Source organism: Clytia hemisphaerica, unplaced genomic scaffold (assembly GCF_902728285.1).
Source record: "Clytia hemisphaerica strain Z4C2 unplaced genomic scaffold, Clytia hemisphaerica genome assembly, whole genome shotgun sequence".
Taxonomy (NCBI): Eukaryota; Metazoa; Cnidaria; class Hydrozoa; order Leptothecata; family Clytiidae; genus Clytia; species Clytia hemisphaerica.
Genome location: NW_027104535.1, coordinates 459,760 through 481,094, shown reverse-complemented (window position 1 = coordinate 481,094; position 21,335 = coordinate 459,760). Strand labels below are relative to the sequence as shown.

The following is a 21,335-nucleotide window of genomic DNA, read 5'->3' as shown; positions in this document are numbered from 1 at the left end:
ATAAAATAATTCAAAAATATATAGAAATGCAAGATGAGATTTAACGAATCTGTACAGATATTGCATCACACATGGCTTGATATATGTTCGGTATTTTACAAACGATATCCAAACCCACAAAGTAAACATGTATTAGGCGAAGATGTCATTAAACGAAGTTTAGATGAAAACAACGTTCTAAAAACAACAAGGATTTTTGCCAAAACAAATGAAGTACCTGGATGGTTGATGAAATTTCTTCCAACGGCTACTGTTTATATCTTGGAAGAATCACATATTGATATACAGAATCATTTAATAACAACATATACTCGTAATATTACCCATAATACTTTGTTATCTGTAGAAGAGCGTTGTGTGTTTTCTATAGATACTGATAACAAAGAATTAACAAGTGTTCAACGTCGAGCTTGGATTGAATCTTATTTCCCGGGATTGAAACCTGTTTTTGAACGTTTCGGATTGTCCAGATATAATTCGAATATACAGAGAATGCATCGCGGGTTTACAAGTGTTTTAGGCGGTGATTCGTCGACAAGAAGGACTTCAACGACTGCTACCTCACAATATCGACAATCTGACGTTCATGTTAGCAATGGGATACAATCCACATTATGATAATATGATGAAACCCATGATAATTTTAACTGTCACTTACTCGTGAATAGAATTGCTATCCCATGAATCTAATTTAAAGCTCGCTAAGCTCACCCTTCCCCAACTTTCAATGTTTGAAGGAGGGAGGGTGGGCACTGAAAAAAAGTACTGTACTATTTTCGCTTAATGGGACCTATGTATTAGGATCGGAATTCGTCTTTCTTCCTGATATTAAGTATTTAAAGAAGTTGAAACGTAGTAACTAGTATGATAAAATGAAATTTCAAAGGTCTTGAATTTAAAATTGGTCATTTTGTTTCTTTCAGAGGTGGTTCTAATTTTTAGTGCTCCTCAGTTTCAATTTTTCTTGTTTGTTTCCAAGAACTTCTCTATTTTTTCTAAAATTGTATTTTTTATATAAATATGAAATTTATGATAATCAGGATTAGATAAAATTTCCTTATAGTAAAGATTTCTGCTAAAAAGCTTCTAATTTGATTATTTAACATTACACAATCTAAGTTCTTTATAAAAATAAACCTTCAAACCAGAATTGTAGCCATTCTCTTAAATTTTTTTATCATGATAGAAATTTAATCATTATTCAATGAGGTAGTCTAGCAAGCTAGACGACTAATTTATACATATTAGAAATAAAGCAAAAAGTAATGAATGGAACAATTTTAGTCGTCTAGAAACCTTTGTGCACTAACTCCAAACAAAAGAAAAGTGTCAATATTGCAATTATAATTTTTTCCTGCTCAAAATAATTCTTGAGAAAAAAAATATGTGTGGATTTGCGTATTGAAAGTTTTTCATTTGAGTTGATTTCGTTTTGAGAGTTTGTTGTTGCTTGATAAATTGTTTTCTCGCTACGCAAGTTTCTGCGTAGCTAGCCCCTGTATCTATAAGGCTGGAACACCGGATTGTTCCAGTCGTTTATACAAACTAAATCCCGTATTATTATTATTATTATTAGTATTGGTATTATTAGTATTACACGCATTATAAACGACTCCAGTCTATCAATGAGGGGACAATCGAATGATTGTTGACCTACAAAAATCTGACTATGGTAATAGTCAAATTCATAGTTTAAGTCATTTCATATTCAATTTTAAGAGAATTTGGAGGATTCTATAATGTCCCTTTTTCAAATTATTATCTTCTCTTTAGAAGCTATAATTAGGTAAGGCTTTTTGAAGATTTTGCTCAGGACCTAAGATGATTTCTGTAGGCTTACTACGAAGATGATATTTTCTTTCATTTTCAATTTTTTAGAATTTTCAATAGAATAAATTATAAAATAAAAATTCAAGAAAGATGTCAGCAGCCGCCAAACAACTCCGCCTGCCGCCCATGCCAAAGATATCCGATCTCATTCGCATGTACGGTTTACGCGCAAAGAAACAACTCAGTCAAAATTTCATCCTCGATTTAAACGTCACAGGTGAGATATGCTATTGTTTCGTTGAGTTTTTATTAATTTTTGTTGAGCTGATGCAATTTTATCTGGTTATCGTTTTTATTCGTTATGTTGATGACGTCAAAAGACAATTGCTCAATGCAGTGGCTTCTTAAACATGACCTAGCTTCACTTATTTCAAATAATAGTTATATTATTTGTAAAACATCACGGTTGAACACTTTCAGTTGCTTTGCTTCTGGGCAAAGTCAGTCTCAGATAGCGTCATTTCAAGGCATAATAGGCGTACAAGGCTTATTATAGAAGTTCGAAATCGAAATTTCCTCCTGCCGGTGCAAACTGGTTGCGCCTCCTTTATAGACCCTATATTTTGGTCCCTTAACTCTCCAGATCATTGCTAGGGCCCTGATTCCACCCTGGTTTAGTCGAACCCATCTCTTTTATATTGTTTTTGTTGCAAGTGGTGTTTTGTATTGTTGTTGTAGTATTGTATTCTATGTACCCATTATTTTTCAGATAAAATAGCACGAAAGGCAGATGTATTCGATTGCCATGTGATCGAAGTTGGCTCAGGCCCAGGCTCTTTGACACGTTCACTATTAAACAATGGAGTCAAGCACGTGCACGGTGTTGAAATCGATGAACGGTTTCTCCCTTCACTTGAGGTATTTTATGTTTTATAAAATTCTTCCTGATGAGTTTTATTTGAAGACAGCCTTTTAAAGAAAAGAGAAGTGTTTCATACAAGACTTTTTAATTTTTGCTGGCTTCTATTATATATGTCGATGGAAGCTTTACTTCACTTCTAATTCAAACCCTTCTTACCTCTGTTCGTTGTTGAATCTATTCATGAATCTGACAGGCTCATTGGTTTGTTATCTTTGTTCTCAATCCTAACTCTCTTTCTCTTTTGCGTTGTCACACTCTTTTTTTACATAGTCTAGTACTCCTGGCAATGTAACACTAGTTTCTTGAGGGCGAGGGGTTATATTTAGGTTTGTAATGTTTTAAGCTTTTGTTCGTTAGTTTACACGTGTTTATGTTCTCATATTGTAAAGAAAAAACAAGAGGACTTTTGAGCTCTGGCGAACCGCGTGTGTTTTTCATCATCTTTTTATTTTCTGGACATCCTGGATGCTGAAGAATCTCAAATCTTTTGTTTGAAGGTATTAAGAGACGCATCACACAACCACCTGACCATACACCATCAAGATATTATGACCTTCGATATGATGTCTCCTCTTCGGAATAAAAAATCCGTTCATATGAGACAATGGGAAAGTGAAGGTATTTTGCTTAAAAACTCATTTAATCATAAATTAATACTACAGTCAACTTTATTCAATTTGATTCTTTCTATTATTATCGAATTAAAATATTTGTCTCTCAGCTAGAAATCAATATAACACACTTTTTGTAGTTCGAATCCTTCCCTAATTCGAAGAAAATTTTTGATCCCCTGAAGATCGAATTAGAGAGAGCTAACTGTAGTAATTTCATTGTTTTCAAAGGAATCGAGGATTACTAATTTTTTAGTCAAATTTTGCAGGCGATCTTCATATTTAGGTGAAGCTTATCCCTGGCCTAGAAAAAGCATCTGTCTGTCTGTCTTTCTGTTAAATTTTGTCTTTCGAATTTCCAACAAAATCCAAAAATGAACGAAGGAAATTTGACTGAATTCTAAATTCATCTAATGATGGATTAGATTTAATTTTAACTAGACATTTCTCTGTTATAAAAATTATGAAATGATTTTTATTGTAGAGGGTTTTATCTCATTAGAGTGTTTGATAATTTAATAGAGTGTTATATAATACAATAATAATGAAATGATTTTTAGAAGTACCAAACGTGCGGTTGGTCGGTAATCTTCCATTTGCAGTTTCCATACCATTACTACTACAATGGTTGCAAGCTGTTGCCGAAAGAAAAGGACCTTTTCAACTTGGTAGAGTCCCAATGACCCTTGTCTTCCAAAAAGAAGTTGGCCAGGTATATTATGTTTAAAATATCACTGGTATTCATGATATTCATGACGTTATCTTTTCTACGGAAATACCCCGGTTTTTGCAAGTAGTGGCAAATTTAAACTAGACAAAAGTTGTTAAAAATTTGCCACTACTGGCAAAACCGGGGTCTTCCGTAGAAAACATTACGTCATGGATATCATGAATAAACGCTTTATTCTAAATTTCTGGAAAGGTTTTTAATGCCTTTAATAAAAGGACCTACCCTCATTTTGTCGAAATTATTCTCAGGGTTGAATTTTCTTATAATGGGTGCTCTTATTATACGCTTAGTTTATTTTCTTAGATAAGACTCGAAGTCAATTTTTTTTAAAGGATTGGGGCTGAAATTAATATAATACATGCAGTGGAAACAAAAAGTAAACTTTCAGTTGTTCTTGATTTTTGTTCGTGAATATCTTTTCAGCTGGTTTTCAATTAATTTTATATTTACGTGGTAATGCTCGATGACTTTAAAATTAAATTTCAAAATTTGATGAAAATGTTTTCCTTTTAAGAATTTGGTAGCAGAAGAATTCAATTACCATCGATCACGTTTATCCATAATGGCGCAGACTTATTGTCACGTGACCAAAGAAATGGTACTACGATCGACTGTTTTCACACCTGAACCACAGGTAATTAATTAATTATACTGAGGATATTTATTACCCCCTAAGAATCTACCTGTAATTTTACAAGGTTACTTTTGTGCAAGAAAATTTTTCTAACAAATTGATTTCATAAAATATTTTTATCAGATTCTTGAAAAGAAAAATCCGGTAAGTTTTGAATATTACTTTGCTTCACTAGCCTTGAATTCCCTTCGGTCGATTTAACATTTTTTCGGTCACCTTTGTTTGCTGTGTGAATCTTAACTACTGTGCGGTGTAGAAGTTTTCAAATTATGCAGCTATTAGAAAGTTCATAATTTGAGGTTTAAAAAAAATTTTGGTTGGTGTCTGTTCGTCTGTCTGTTTGTCCTCCATGTTTAAACTTGGGACAGCCTTGAGACTTCAAGAATGTTGTAAAAATGTTTTAAATTGGAAAAAGAATTCTCTCTGCCTGACAGATAGAACATTCGTTACCCTTTGCCGAATTAACTTAAGAGAAAAAAATCTTGGCAAGAAGAAATTTTGGCGAATGCAAGTTTTTTAGGAGAAATAGCTCTAGACAAAATTGAAAGAAAATTAAATTTTATTTTGGCGAATGACCTATAAATTTAAATTTGTCGAGAAGAAATTTTTGGCGAATATGGAGAAATTTTAGGTGATTTGCCAAATTCACCAAAATTTCTTTACTTAAGGTACAATTCAGTTTCATCTGTTATTTAAAACTTAATAATATTTATATTTTATTGGCTTTCATTTCTTTTAGGTCGATGCATGGTTGATACATTTCGTCCCTCGGATTCAACCAAAAGTGGACGTATCGTTTGACATTCTCGAGCAAGTAGTCAAAGCGATTTTTTCAAAACGAAAGAAAATTATCAGACATTCGATAAAGTAAGTTGTCATACATTCATAAAGTTTTTGGACCTACCCCGGTGGAGGTCCTATAAATTAACCTTTGTCCGTTCGTCTGTTCGTCCGTTCGTTCGTTCGTTATTAGCTTTCCTCATGATTGGCTCGTTAGTTTTTTCTGAAAAATTAGGTCGTTAATTTTTGGACCTACCCAGGTGGGCTGTAGGTCCTATAAATTAACCTCTGTTCGTCCGTTCGTCCGTTCGTCCGTTCGTTACTAGCTTTTCTCGGGATTGGCTCATTAGTTTTTCCTAATTTTTGGCACAAAGATGCAAAATGGTAATGCCCAAAATGTGACGGAGCCCGATTTTCGAAAAAAATTCATTTCCGGCCGAAAATGCCGGAAATATGCCGGAAAAACCGGTTTTTTGGCATTTTCTCGAGATTTCATCATTAGTTTTTTCTGATTTTTTGCACAAAGAGGCGTATTAGTAAGCCTAAAATGGATTAGTCCGATTTTTTGAGAAAAATTCTATTCGGCTCAAATGCCGAAATATCCCGGAAATCGCCGTTTTTGCAGATTTTCATTGGACTTTTTCCTTATATTTCGTTGTTTTTTCACACAAAACATTATTTGTAGCAATCCCCACCATCAGCATGGTTTAATTGTCATAAAGTGATTTTTGAAAGCCGGAACTTTCTAAAATCGCCGGAAACAGCCTATTTTCCGCCGGAAAAACGGTATTTCTCTGAAGTTCTCGAGCTGTACTTATATTTTTTCATGAATTTTGCACACGATGCAAATGACATACCTAAAATGTGACGGAGCCCGATTTTCGAAAAATATTTTTTCCGCGGCCGAAAATGCCAGAAATATGCCGGAAAACCCGTTTTTTTTTTACATTTTCTCGAATTTCATCTTTACTTTTTCTGATTTTTTTGCAGAAAGATCGTATTTGCAATGCTCAAAACATGGCCGAGTTCGATTTTGAGAAAAAATTTTTCCGGTTAAAATGGCCGGAAATCGCCGTCTTGCAGATTTCATTATATGTTTCCTTGTATTTCTATGTTCTTCACACAAAAACATTATTGATAACAATGCTCACCATCAAGCATGATTCAATTGTCAATAAAACTGATTTTTGCGACCAGAACTTTCTATTAATTTTTCCCTACAACCCTTCCCTCTCCCCCCATCAACAATCAATGATGAATTTATTGCGTTATGCATTTTCGCTAAACGATATATTTTCTGACTGATTTTTTTCTCCTCGCATTGCTATCTAACTTTCATCATCAGGTAGGTCCATTCAGCATCTAGCTTGTTTCTGATTTTTTGCATGAAAGTAGGTGAAAGATAGCTCAAGCAGATTTTTGCAAAAAAAAATTTTTGGTTCAAAAAACGCATGTTTATCTATAAGAATCACTATTAATAAGCATACATCAATGTTCTTAGTCAAGTTACTCAATTTTTTTATGAGATAGATGTTTTTTTTGCTCAGGAGGGCTTACTTCTAAAGAATATGTGTGTTTCGACATGAAATTTTGGTTGCTTGGCGTGTTTTCATAGAAAAACTGGCCAAAATCTATATTTTTTTATAAGCACATTATCAATTACTTAGGTATTAGCTTTTCTCGAGATTGGCTCTTTCATTCTTTATGATTTTTTGAACAATGATGCATAACTATAAACCCTCGAATGTGACGGAGCCCGATTTTCGAAAAAAAAAATTTGGGCAAATTTGGGCCAAAAAACGGCTAAAAAACGGGTTTTTTGGACTTCGTGAAAAATTAGGTCGTTAATTTTTTCTGATTTTTTGCATGAAAGTAGGGTACCATCATAGGTAAAAGATGGCTTAAGCAGATTTTTGCAAAAAAAATATGTTGGCTCAAAAAACGCATGTTTATCTATAAGAATCACTATTAATAAGCATACATCAATGTTCTTAGTCAAGTTACTCAATTTTTTTATGAGATAGATGTTTTTTTTGCTCAGGAGGGCTTACTTCTTAAGAATATGTGTGTTTCGACATGAAATTTTGGTTTCTTGGCGTGTTTTTATAGAAAAACTGGCCAAAATCGATATTTTTTTATAAGCACACTATCAATTACTTAGGTATATTAGCTTTTTCTCGAGATTGGCTCTTTTATTCTTTATGATTTTTTGCACAAAGATGGATAACTAACCCTCGAATGTGACGGAGCTCGATTTTTGGAAAAAAAACTTTGGGGTAAATTTCAGCTAAAAAACGGCTAAAAAAAGGGTTTTTTGGACTTGTTTTTTTTCTGACTTTTTGCGTGAAAGTAGCTAAACGATGGCTCAAGCAGATTTTTGTAAAAAAAGAATTTTTCAGCTCAAAAAACGCATATTTATCTATAAGAATCACTATTAATAAGCATACGTCAATGTTCTTAAAATTACTGAATTTTTTAATGAGATATGTTTTTTTGCTCTCGAAGTCTTGAATATGAAAGAATATTTCAAGAGCATGAAATTTTGGTTTCTAAACGTGTTTTTTTTTATAAGAAACAAACGACTAATTTTAATAGATCGTCACTATTTGTGTTCTGAATGATTGTTTAATGGTCACGCTTATGTAGATATCAATTATATATGTGTTAAATGCATAACCAGGTAGGTCCATAAAAGTATCACTTGTTTTTCTTTGAATATTGAATTGTCCATCGTTTCTAGCCTAGCTTTATCATTCGTTGCTGTTTGATTACTAAAGTCTGATCTGCTAGCATATAGGTTGCCATCATTCCTCTTATAATGTTATATGTTACAAGGAAAGCAAATCAGGGGCGAGTGTACCTTCGAAGAAAATTACCAAATGACTCATAAAACAATAAGCGACAAGTACTTTACCATCACTGGGAAATAAATTAGCTCTCAACTTCAGTCGAGAACGAGTGTCCTCGAACCGAAGAAAACAAACTTGGGGAATATACATTTGATTGAACTTCGATTGGCATACGAACTCAAAAAATCACTATCTAAAAAAGAATTAACAAAATAACTATAGGAAGTCCAATTCTGTTTCTAATTCCTTATGTGAAAGTACTTATACTTGTTATAGATGCAACAAAGGTCTAAGGAGTCCTTCTCAAAGCGTTATCATCAAAATTGATTTTATCGATTTTCACAGACAAAATGTGCTAAAAGGGCGGTGACGGCTGTAAAAATAATATTTATAAAGAATGGTTTGAAATTTTTTATAGCTTAACATGATTTTTTTATATGAGAACAAAAATATCTAAGAACTTTAGCTTCGATGGCCAAAATATTAAGAACAAGTTAAGAAGAATATTTTTAAGCGTAAAACTCAAAAAGTTAAGAACACGCAAAGGCTTCACCAATTTTGGATGTTCTTATTAAAAAAAACATGTATCAACAAGAATTTTCTATTTAAAAAAGTCAAAACCGATCCATTTGAATATATCAAGTGTGTTTTAAGTAGCGAAAGTCAAAATTAGATTTGGCTACCTTTATGTAAAGTAAAAATTGAGTAATTGAACTGATTCTATACAACGCAAAGTCCGTAAATGACTCAAATTTGTTTAACATTTTTTTTGAGCTTTGAATCAGTTGACGCGCAATTAGTCTTTTGGTTGCATTCTACTATACTCGATTGCTTACATTATTTCATTAATTTTATATGATATCATCCAAAACCAATAGAAATTCGATCAATTTTATATACTCCGAACCTTATTACTCATCGATTGTTCGAATTAATCAACTTCAATCTGTAGAGCAATCGAAGTTCAATTTGCAAGACTATGAAATATTTTTTAAATTAGATTTTATAGCCTTTCTATAATAGATTTTGAAACGTTTGACCGCCCTAATAATAGGACTAATAAGGTTTAAGCTTCTTACGTAAATTTAGATTAATCCCGACTGCCTGAAAAATGCAGCCACTTAACACTGTGGGAGGGATTTGAGAGGGGACCTTATCACAAACAAGTGGCTTTTGTAAAAAATTTGGTGCATTTTTTATAAAAATAAAAATCATGCACTTGTCAACAAAATGCACAATGGAATTTTTTATCCTCTTTTTGAATCCTATTTCAGCGATAGTCAACTAACGTCATATATATAAACAGGAAAAAATTAGTACACTTGAAAAGTACTTCATTAGAGGGTTTACTTTTCCGAAGGATTAAGAAAAACAAATCATGTGTCTAAGAAGGACGTACAGAAAACGTCTTTTGAACATTTCGCTCGTACAATACATCTGATTCTGAATTACACGAGTCACCTCACCAGAGAAAGCACAACACATTCTTTTTTTATAAAAACCAGCAAATTTTGGCTCAGGCTAAGCTGTTCCGATTTTTAAGTTTACCATTGACTCGTTTGATTTTATTGGAGCTTGAAGTCTCGGCTAAATCATTGCTGAAATTCAGAATGGGATTGTTCTTAAATTTGTTCCTGGGTTTTGGCCGAAAATCAGTCTAATGGTCTTATAAAATTGTTCTTGTTTAAAAAAGATATGTATATATCAGGTTTAACGAGTTTCTGCGCGCCAAAAAATTGTCATATATTATTTACTAGTGATAATTTCTGTAATCACTGTGTTTAATCCCAGTTTCTTCCATTTTCCTGTGTGACTTTATCGTGTTATGTTTTTATCGTGTCGTCCTTCTGAAAAATACCTTTAAAGGAGGGGGTTATTGTCCAGAACCTACTATATGGCATAGATTTATAAAGCCCGAAGGGGTAGATTTTGTGCTTTGGCTGAAACGTGTGCCGAGGTTAGGTAGGAAATCCTACCTAGGTCATGCGACATTACAATAGAATTTCAGCGCTTGACCAATAAGAAGCTTCGCGGGTTTTCCAAAACAATAGCAACAATAATTTTTGCGATGTTCACTTTTTTCTGCTTGGAAATACTTAAGCACGCCATCTAGCCCTTTGGGCTTTACAGAAATCTGTGAACCAGAATCCAGAACCCAATAAAGGGCCCTCGTGATTCACTTCTAAAATATCTCATCTTATCATCCCCCTAAATTTTTATTGAAGCCAATTTAAAATTCCATAAATATTGAGACAGATTAACCCGACATCGGGCCTTTCATTAGCTTGTTGCTGACTGTGGTGCTGTATGACTGTTTATGAAGAAGCAGCGCTTTGTCTATTCAAGTTCACACGGCGCATTGTGAACAATTATTCGACTATTCTTATCCGGCTGGGTTTTCATGCCTCTTCGACTTCTTGTTTGAATAAGAAAAAAAATTTACAATTGAATTACAATTAGTTGTTGTCACCAGCAGTTGTTACCAGACATTATGATGACGAACTGCAAAATTGAAAATTTGAATGTACCCATCATCCCTCAGCAGTTAGAATCCAAAAGCACACGTGTTCTGACAGTAGGCAGGTTGACACCACCTCCTTTTTGTAGCGACCGTAGTACAGTGGTAGAGCATCCGGCTACGTTCGCAAGGTTGTGGGTTCAACCCCCAGCCGGGTCATACCAAAGATTCCCAAAATGGTACTCGATGCCTCTCTGCTTAAAGCTCAGCAACTAAGAGAAGGATCAAGGGTAAGTGGAGAAATCCAGGGAGAAATCCAGGGAGAAAGAGTGGCGCCCTCCCCTACCTTCGGGTAGATAGCTATCGAAAGAGGAGCCTTCGGGTCGCCTCCGACTGCGGTCGCAGACTTACTTACTTACTTTTGTACTTAGTACCCCTAAGTTCTAAGTGTGAATTCATCGATGCAATGAAAATTGAACATAAAGTTCTCAAAACTTCGTAAAAATTACCTACATTTAGAAAATTTGGCAGTCTGTAAGGCAATGAAAATAAAAATGTACTACCAAAATTTTATTTTAGATTTAGATTTTTGTAATTTCAAGGTCGGTCGGTCCCGCAAAACAACTAATCAAATTGGTCTGGCCTAATTTTAACAAATCAATGGTGGTAAAAGTGATCTACAGTTAAATTTGATTTTTTTGTGTGCACTGAAAAGCTTTCACTCACTAAAAATCAATCTAGCTGATATTTATGATCTGGTAGGTCTGAAGTGCGAAACAGATAAAGCTTTCAAATTTAAAAAAAGTTGATTGATTTCGACCAGCATTTTCTACAGTTAGTACCCTAAAAGTACTGTATTTTTCTATCTTGAAATATATAGTACACCAACCGTCACTACCCATTGATTGACCTTAAATTTATGGTACACCACCCTCTACATGTACTAACCGTCATGATGTCTTATACCAACTGCTTGACCCCCCCCCCCCCCCGAATAAATAATTTTGTACTATGTGTATTCGTACCGTTTGTTTATATAGACAGTGTAAGCCTGTGTAAGCCGAGCCTCTCAGCTACTCTCATATTTGCTTTGGGAACTGGTCAAGATTTCTTTCTTTAGGTATGTTTTAGATAGGTTTTTACCGACCCATATTACGGGTATAAAATTTGGATGGTTGAAAACTAGCTGATATCAAACAAAGTCTAGGCTATGTTCAAACAATATTTATTAGAAAGAGGATAATTTTAAATTTGGGCCAATTTTTGCCAAATTGTGCGAGTGGTTACGTAGAAAGTTATTATTTGGTGTAAAATAATCACCGGTCAGTAAAACAAACTTGAAATGTTGTACTGCTCACTGATTCTAAATTCAACTTAAAAAGTCCTATGTTCAACAAGATTGTCGTTCGAGTCCAGATATTTTTTTTTGGGGGGGGGGGAGCTTGAGGGCTCTGACCATAGTGAATTTTTCATATTTGCCACTTACAAAATATAGATTTCTGCCTAATGTAACCAACAAAACTATGGAATCTGAATTTAAAAATCCCAATGAAAAAAATTGATGAAGAAGAAAATAAAGAATTTTGTGGAGAAGAGTATTTCCACTTCGAGGACCTTATTTCTGGCGAAGAAAAAATATTTTGAAAAAGATTTCTGTGGTAGACAATGTATCTTTTATTGAAATATTTCAAATAAGATGAACAAATTATTAAAAAATTTTAATAAGATTTTTTTGTTAGAAACAATATTGGATGAGTTATGAAATATCAGGGAGGGGGGTTTACTATTTTACAGACCGGTCTGTGAAGTAAAAAACATCCCCTTGAAACCATATTTTCATTGGTTTTATTCAATAAATAGACCCAGTTTCAATATAGATTCCACAAATTTAAAACTTCAAAATTCAATCTTCAAGCCTTATTTCTGATCTACAAAATACCGTCCAAACATGCGGATGTTCTATTAAGGGAATGTATGGTTACAAACATGCCTCATTTTCTTTCTTCTGAAGCGAAAAATAGACAATTTTATTTGCACAAACCACCAATTGTTGCTGAGTGAGTGATAATGAAACTCATTGAAGTATTTCTTGGATCAATAAGAGTTTCTCTCAAATAACGGGCATACCCTTGGAAAAAGAGGGGTTCAGTATGATTAATAGTTTTCTGGTCAATGTACAGCACATGACCCGAGAATGTAGGTGAAATTTGAATCAGACCTGAAAGATGTAGATTTTAAAAAACATTTAATGTTTTCAACGAAATTTTAAACTCCCAAAATCCTTTCCCAGGGGTTAGTTTCTTTACTTTTGATAGATAGGCTAATTTTCTGTTTTGTTTTGTTTTGCTAAAATTGTCCTTGAAGTTGACTCCCATTTTTCGTTATAACCCCCAGAATGTAGGTTTGGTTTTATGGCCTTAAATTTAGTAACAGTAAAATGCTGATATTTTCTTTCAGTTGGAATAATTATAACAGCAAATTTTAGAAATATTTTGCGCCAAAACAATATTCTAAAGAGCATTTTGTTATTCTGAAAATCGGATTTTTTCGCTTTTTGACCCCCAGAATGTAGGTGAAAAGATTCGGTTGTTGAGAGCGGAATTTCAGTATTTATTGGAATTTATTGTTCTCTAAGTGAAATTCATGCTTTAGAAATAATACTCTGACAAGAATTTAACAAAGATATTAATTTTATCGTGCTACAAATGAGGAAAAGTAAAAGAAAGGACGAAAAGAAGAGACAAGAAAGTTGTTTTCATTTTGTATGTTGAAAGTTTTGTGTTAAAATAATATGTGAATAATGTAATAACACCCCTGCCTCACAGCCCCGGTGAAACTTTTTCCCATAGCGGGGACAAAAGTTTCTACTAAAGTCCCAATGGGGATAGAAATTCGATTGTTCCAGACTTAGGCAGACTTTCTGATTAGGCTGGGGTCCCAGCGGGTCTGGTACACGTTGTAAAAGCTCAAAATGTCAACATTAATCATCTCTCAGGTAGTACTTTCATGTGTAATGAAAGTACAACAAACAAGTTTTATATAATTTGACTGACTTTTAATGTCGGGTATGAAGGCCACCAAATTGTAGGTCAACTAACCCCAAAAAGTGGGTCAAACATTTTCGTCAAAATATCTAACTTGGAACAATAAATATTGAAATGGACTATTTTCCCCATTTTATTAGTTCATTAGGAGTAAGAAAATACCCTATCACCAAACCTTAACTCCAATAGATTTCGATTTAGAGAGGATTATATCTAAAAAATGCCTGGATTTGGGTTGTTTCCAATCAACTTCGATTCAGATTTGCGTTGGAAAAATTAGTTTAAGCTAAAATTTTATGCTTATAAATAATAAGTAATATGTGACAGTATGCAACAACTGAAACAACTTTTTATGAAATTGAACTATCGTTAGGGCTACAATGCTAAAAAAATGAGAAACCTCTCGGGGTTTACTAAATTCTCGGGGTCAGGTGCTGTATGTATCCTTTCTGTATTTTCGTTCGAGAAATTGCCTCAATTAGGGAGCGGTCATAAAGTATCTACTAGAGGGGGGTGGAGGATATTTTGAAAAATCGAAAAACAATTTCGCACCCCCTCCCCTAACCTGGAAAAAATTTTCGAACCCCCCCCCTCATAAGGCCCAATATTTTTTCGCACCCTCCCTTACTAAGAAAATTTTTACGCGAAAAAGAATTCATCCAGATGCGGTACAAAGAGTATTATAATTTGTTTGTATGACAGTTTTTTATGTCAAAATAAGGTAAGGGAGATAGTTTAGCCCTGTTAAGTTCTCAACGGTCGTAAGGGGCTCCTTTTCGGTTTTTTCAAAACTGCATGTACTTCCACCTCATAAACATACCTATTTTTGGGCTTTTTTGAAGAAGCTTAATTTAGCCGTCATGAATGTGTCCTGTCAGATGTCCCATAATGCACCAAACTCGAAAAATTGGGAAAATCCCTGAAAAATCCGCCATTTTGATGACGTCATTGGCAGAAAAACTTGAATAAGTTCAGGTAGAAAAAAGATTTCGAGCTCAAATTTCGACCAGAGACGTATATAAATAAAAAAAAATAGAAAATCGGAAAAAAAAATAGAAAAAATGCTTACGTCAGCAAAAACGGCTGAAAAACCATTTTCGCGAAAAAAAGCTGACGTCATCAAAAAATCAAAACAATTTCGATTTAAAATGCTTTTAATCTTTAATTTGAATCTCTGGTAAAAATTTGAGCTTGAAATCTTTTTTCTACCTGAACTTATTCAAGTTTTTCTGTTAATGACGTCATCAAAATGGCGGATTTTTCAAGGATTTTCCCAATTTTTTCGAGTTTGGTGCATTATGGGACATCTGACAGGACACATTCATGACGGCTAAATTAAGCTTCTTCAAAAAAGCCCAAAAATAGGTATGTTTATGAGGTGGAAGTACATGCAGTTTTGAAAAAACCGAAAAGGAGCCCCTTACGACCGTTGAGTTAAAGTATAACAGGGTTAAGACAAGAATCATCAAGTGGTTTTCTCTGGAGCTTCTGTAAAATTTGGAAAAAAATACGGTTTATTTTCCCAAGTAGCGACCTGGCTTAATTTTCTGGGGGTGCAAACTATGAAATTGGCGCCCCTGGTATTTTTTGTCCTTAATTGCGCCCTCCATTATCAAGTGAAAATATTAAACTGTAAGAGCAGTATGCTTGAAAGTAATTGTAATTTGAAATGTTAAGGTGTTTTGACATTAGCAGATGCTAAGGAGGCGCAACCATGATTTGCGCGGACGGGCGAAAATTTCAATATTTTTCACCACCATTTTAGCTAAAAGACACTTTGTTTTGACAAATCTCTTTTAAGAAGTACTTTTTCAAACCACTCTGATGAGCTGTGAGAGCCACTAATCTACTTCCCTCACCTAGCTCAATGTTACAAACCAAAAGGGCAAGGCGATGATGCCCAAATAATGCCAATATGAAATGTACATATATCCAAGGCCGAAAAATTTTTGAAATCTTTAAACGTAAAACTATGAAATTAGACTTCCTACATTTTCTCTTGAGTCTTCCAAAAAAAATTGGAACCCCCCCCCTAAACCCTCAAAAAAATTTTGGAACCCCCCCTAAACCCTCCTAGTAGATACTTTATGACCGCTCCCTTACAATCCAATTTAAAAAACGTTTTTCAAACTTTTAAAACGCAAAAAAACTTTGTTGGTGTCGAGATTTTTCAAGGTCAAGGGCGGAGGCTAAGAAGGATAGATAATACCCCTCAATCCATTCATTTTAAGATATCTCGTTTCTGTAGGTTACAGACAAAGATTTATTGATAACTTTTTTTTTTAACTTGTTGCAAGACAGATTTGTTAATGATCGAATATCTTCAAGGCGATATTCTATTATCTAGCTTTGGATTTGAAACCTCTGCTCGCCCTCAAGCGTGGAAATATTTGGGTTTATTGAACAAGAATCTTATCTAGCCAAAATATACCACCTGTAATGGACCCAAGTGTGGAGAACAGATTTTTCATCTAATTTTCCAATAAAAATACTCTGTCTTTCTACTAAACATTCAAAAGATAAACTGTACCAGTTTCTGATTGTTTTTACAAAATTTGGGATAATTCGATGTTTTCTTTTCCCTAACGAATCCTTGCTGAAAGAAGCGCTGAAAGCTTGGATTGCAATCAAAATACCTCTTTTTCCTTCTGACAAAAAAGGACAACCTTTTTATAAGCGCCAGGCATTTAGTACGTTTTATTTAATTTTAGGTACTATTTTTAATGATCACAAAACATAGTACCTTTTTCACTTCTATGTCAAAATAGAAAAATCAGTCCCTCTTATGGTACCTTTTTTGAGGAATTTAGGAAAAAGGAGGAACATTTTGAGAAAACTTCGACAGTCCCATTCACTTTTTTTCACAAATTTTGACAAAAATTATCAAAAAACGAGTCCCATGTAGGATCTATTTTTCGAACCTCACCGGCACACCCCGTCGGTCGGCAAGGGTAGTACCCCCATCCCTGGGACAACTTGTACAGAACGAAATTGTTAATCTTCGTGAGCGGTAGTGCTTGATTTTATAAAGACCGACATTTTCCTTTTCGCTCTTATCAAATGTATAAAACTGCACACGGAGTATAACTTTTTTCGGGGTTATTGCTGTTTGATTTTGAACAGAAAAGACCAAAAAGACAAGGCTGGTCAAGACTTGGGCGAATTATCGTAAATAATTTGGGAATGGGATAATTTTGGGCATAAAACTTGCGAACTTTTATCACTTTATGATACTTTGCCTTTATCCTTTTTTAACCTCCATTTTTTCTTCACTTTTTCTGTTATAACTGTCCTTTGCACCATAGCTAGATAGGCGCAAATTGACAACTAAGACAGAAGTAATTGATATTTTTGTACATTAATTATTTATACAGTGAGTGGACTCTATTAACCTCAATCTTTATGATTTGAATTTCTCCCTCATCAGGGATATTTTTTGGTCCTTTTATAAAGTCTTATCCTGTTATACTGGTCCCTTGAACCTCGAATTATCCCAAGAGGCTATCACCGGCCATCATACAAAATTTGATACGTTTACGAAAAAATATGTTTTGTTGAATTTAAATTTTTTTTTTTTAAATTTGCCTAACAGACTAACTATTTGGGCTGCCGAAAATGTATAAAATGAGAAGAAGACCTTTCGGCTTTTATGGCCGTGTATTTTGCTAAGATCGTTGAAATTTATTTTCTTTTACCTTTTGAAAATGATCTTACAAACAGGGGATTGATACTAAAATCTCAGACATATCGGAAGATTCAAAGGATTTTCCGGAAATCTCTGCATATCACCACTCCAATTTCGAGAAGTGTATTTTTAGTACACAAATTTACGAAATAATAATTTCAGACATTTTGACAAGCCAATTTTTGGACCTACCTCGGAGTCCCTTTAAATTAACCCGTTCGTTCGTTCGTTCGTTTTTTGGCAGAAAGATAGAGGACAAGGTTCTCTATAAAATGGTATTGTTTAAAATCTGAAGGAGCCCGATTAAAATACAGCAATATTTTCAAAAAACTTTTATTTATATAGATTATATACTTTTGAATTAAAAGAAAAATTGAAAAAATTACAAAAATTGCTAATTTCAATACCTTTCTTAGAGTGAACTATTTCCAAAAATTAAAAAATTAAAAACATTGAAAAAATGAAGAAGAAGAAAATCAACTTGTTGATTGTGCTACTACTTCTCACTCAGGCTTCTGTACCGCCTATTTGGTAACTTATTACCCATTGAATTTGACCTTTTTTGATAATATTCCACTCGGGATTATCTTTTTACCAACGAGCACGAAAGCGCTATCTAAATCGAATTCTATTAAAAGTTATGGAATATAGCTGCAGAATATATTGAGACTTTAATTCCATTATACAAATGAAGGTTTGTAGCCTGTGATCTATGTATGTATGTGAGGAATAGGGAAGTTTCACAGTCTAGAGTTCAGTGGCATCATTTACACGTGAAGTAATGTTTTCATTTCTTAGTCTTGTATAATGGTTCTGACTGACCACATTTTTGTTATTGTAAGGGAGAAGGTAGGATTAAAAAGCATACAAAAAGTCTTTTGGCACTCATCATGGCTCCATCATCTTTTTTACTAGTTATCGTCTTTTTTTCCCGCTAATTAGACATTTTGTATTTGGGTGGGGACAGATTGAAGTGTTTTTAAGGATAAAATTTACATTCGGGTGATTATTGTTAAATTTTTGTGTATTGCTTGTTGGTATTATTTTCTTTGTATTATTGGGATCTCTCTGATTGGTCTTTACCATGGTTTTAATATATAAGCGTATACCCATTGAGTTTAAAACACAAAGAGGCTAGAGAAGAATCTTTAACCTTTCTCAAGCAAGAAAAAACGAAACTTTACGATTTGCGCCGCCGAAATTTGGCGATATGTATTACTTTCAATGTGGTGTTTGTATGAAAACCACGCGTTCGATAAGTTTTGGATGGGAAATAAGCCCGGGGGGGGTACTACCCTTGTCGATCGACGGGGGTGCTCCGCTGAGGTTCGAAAAATGGACCCTACGTGGGACTCGAAATTTGCGAAAAAAGTGACCCTGAATGGGACTGAAATTCCAAAATTTTCTCAAATTTTCTCAAATTTTCTACTTTTTCCCCAAATTTTCCAAAAAAAGGCACCCTACGAGGGACTGATTTTTCTATTTTGGTGTTTTTGCGACCCTACCTGGGACTCGTGGAGGTTAGAAAAGGTACCCTGACCAGCGGAGCATCCCTGTAACCCATCTTGCCCTAGTACCCCCCTCCCCGGGGAAATAAGTTGCCTCGTTTCCCGTTCAAGAGTCTCAAATCTAGCCCTTTCAGAATCAATGCGTATACTTTCGTCTATCATTTTCAGTTTACTTTATAGTTTGGGATAAACGACTTTCCATCGAATTTTAGATATTTGTTCCGAAATTTACTAAGCTTTTTTCTGCTCATCCTCTAACGAAAAAGATTATTTATAGGAATTATATCTATATAGTTCTGCGATTCAAACTAAAAAATCACCCAGTGGTTAGACCAAGTTTATTTCCTTGATTACCGAAGTTAAGAGGTACATCCTCGTTGTTCGGGAAGTGTTTATTATGCTAAATACCTAGTCTATACTAGACGTCATGGCATTATTGTCTACGCATAAACGGAATAAAAAATCACGGTTTTTGATGAAATACCTGGCGCTAGAAGAAAAAAGAGGTGTATTGATTGCAGTCCAAGTTTTCAGCGCCTCTTTCAGCAAGGATTCGTTAGGGAAGAGAAAACATTGAAATATCCTAAATTTGAAAAAAATAAATGTTTTAAAATTAATATTCAATTGAAAATTTAACCTGGATAAATACCTTCATTTCTTTAATATAACACATCTTTCTATTCAAATTCAAATAGATACAGTTGATTCTCTTTAATTCAAGGGGGCCAAAAACTTTCTTCGAATTACAGAAAGATTCGAATTGAAGGGAGTAATTTAAACTTGACTGTATATTATTTTAAGTTCATTCGAATGGTATACTTTTTTACAATTTCTGAGTTTTCTCTTATTCGGTCAATACGGTGAATCACAAGTTTTCTTCTAGTTATAATGCAGAACATTAAAAATGTTTAATTTAAAAAATTAATTTAATGTCTGTCTCAAAAGTACGTGGACACTTTCCTTCTACTTACTTTTTATATTTCATGCGTCGAAGATTTTCATAAATTTTTTTGCTGATTTTGGTTATTTTTGGCCATTTTAGACCTTCTTTAAAAACAAAGTTTTAAGTTATAAATTAGCATTTTATATTGAACAGATTTGAGAATGTTTTATCAATTTTTTTCAGATTTTACTGCGAATAAACAAAATCCCCTCTAATTTTTAATTGGGGTAGGAAAGTCTATTGTTATTAGAAGACGGAACACCCAAAATAAATTAATTGCTCTCATGAAATTAGAAAATAGAAAACTTTAAAGTTATTTTTTAATCGAATGATTTTTATCCACAATGGTTTATAATGAAATCATCCACTGGGAAAGATTCTTTTGGTGACAATTTATGGCATTAGGCTCGTTTTTGTATTCCCAATGATTATTTGAGGTGTCAGAAAAGAAACAAAATTTATCGACATTTTAGGGGGCAGAATCGATTTCAAAGCCTCGAAGGGGAAAGATCCGAAACTGCTGAAATGAAGCCACTTATTTCTTTTCCAGAAAACGTGACGCGCTTCACATTTCTTTGAGCTTGAAAAAGGTCAAAGATTCATCTCTTGCACCTTCGGGGCTTCGTATTCGTGTATATATTTTTTTCCCTCAAAGCGTACCGACTGCCATTTTTATGGAATGGAATTTAGGGAGATTATGGCCATGTTTCATAAATCTTTGACAATTAGGAAATTTTTACGAAACTCGTAAGAGGTCGAGGGGTAAACCTGGTGACGAAGAATAGTTTGCTGAGTCATTCTTCTTATAAATTTGATTAATGATGGATTCAGCTCGATGTTTTTCATTGCCAGGGAATTCTTACTAATACGTCAAAAGACAAAAAAGCCGAATGGGATAACTGAAGTTTTTTCAACAAAGATTTCTAATATTACACGATTTGAAAAAGTTGTCATCATCATTCGATCTAGGTCCCAAGGCCTACATATATGACAGATCTCATGTTGTCATATTAGACAAAAAGTAAGTCTCACAGCCAGAGAAACAAGTAGCGGCAAACCAGTGACACTATGACTATCGAGGAATTTAAAAAGGGAGCCTTATGGCTTTGCATATACCCGACACCCATTTTGCCTAAGTACCACACCCTATCGCGAGGCGTAGTTGGTCCTCTATGGATAACCTATTTTCGTGTTGGGTCTTAAACAACTTCATGTATTTATCCCATTATCAAGGATTTCTGATGCACACGTGTTTGCAACGACGAGAACCGTCTAGTTATGCCTAAAGGAGATTTCAGCAATTTTCCAGGTAAAAATTGCCTCGAAATCATTATTTAAACCTGGTTGCAGAACCCTGATTGCGGATTTATTTAAAATCCAAATTAAACTCGAAAGTCCTTG

General features: G+C 34.1%; 1 protein-coding gene and 1 pseudogene across 1 annotated transcript in view; both read left to right on the top strand.

Annotated features, from left to right (window-relative positions):
* Positions 1 to 33: 33 nt before the first annotated feature.
* LOC136822512 (PRELI domain-containing protein 1, mitochondrial pseudogene) lies at positions 34 to 618 on the top strand (annotated as a pseudogene).
* Positions 619 to 1,876: 1,258 nt separating this feature from the next.
* The window catches only part of LOC136822532 (dimethyladenosine transferase 1, mitochondrial-like), a 35,472-nt gene continuing 16,013 nt past the window's right edge, over positions 1,877 to 21,335 (top strand). The window contains exons 1-6 of the mRNA XM_067078798.1: positions 1,877 to 2,047; positions 2,540 to 2,688; positions 3,190 to 3,310; positions 3,864 to 4,015; positions 4,548 to 4,667; positions 5,407 to 5,534. Coding sequence (XP_066934899.1) covers positions 1,921 to 2,047; positions 2,540 to 2,688; positions 3,190 to 3,310; positions 3,864 to 4,015; positions 4,548 to 4,667; positions 5,407 to 5,534 — 797 coding nt within the window. The 5' untranslated portion in view covers positions 1,877 to 1,920. The remainder of the gene's footprint in view (positions 2,048 to 2,539; positions 2,689 to 3,189; positions 3,311 to 3,863; positions 4,016 to 4,547; positions 4,668 to 5,406; positions 5,535 to 21,335) is intronic.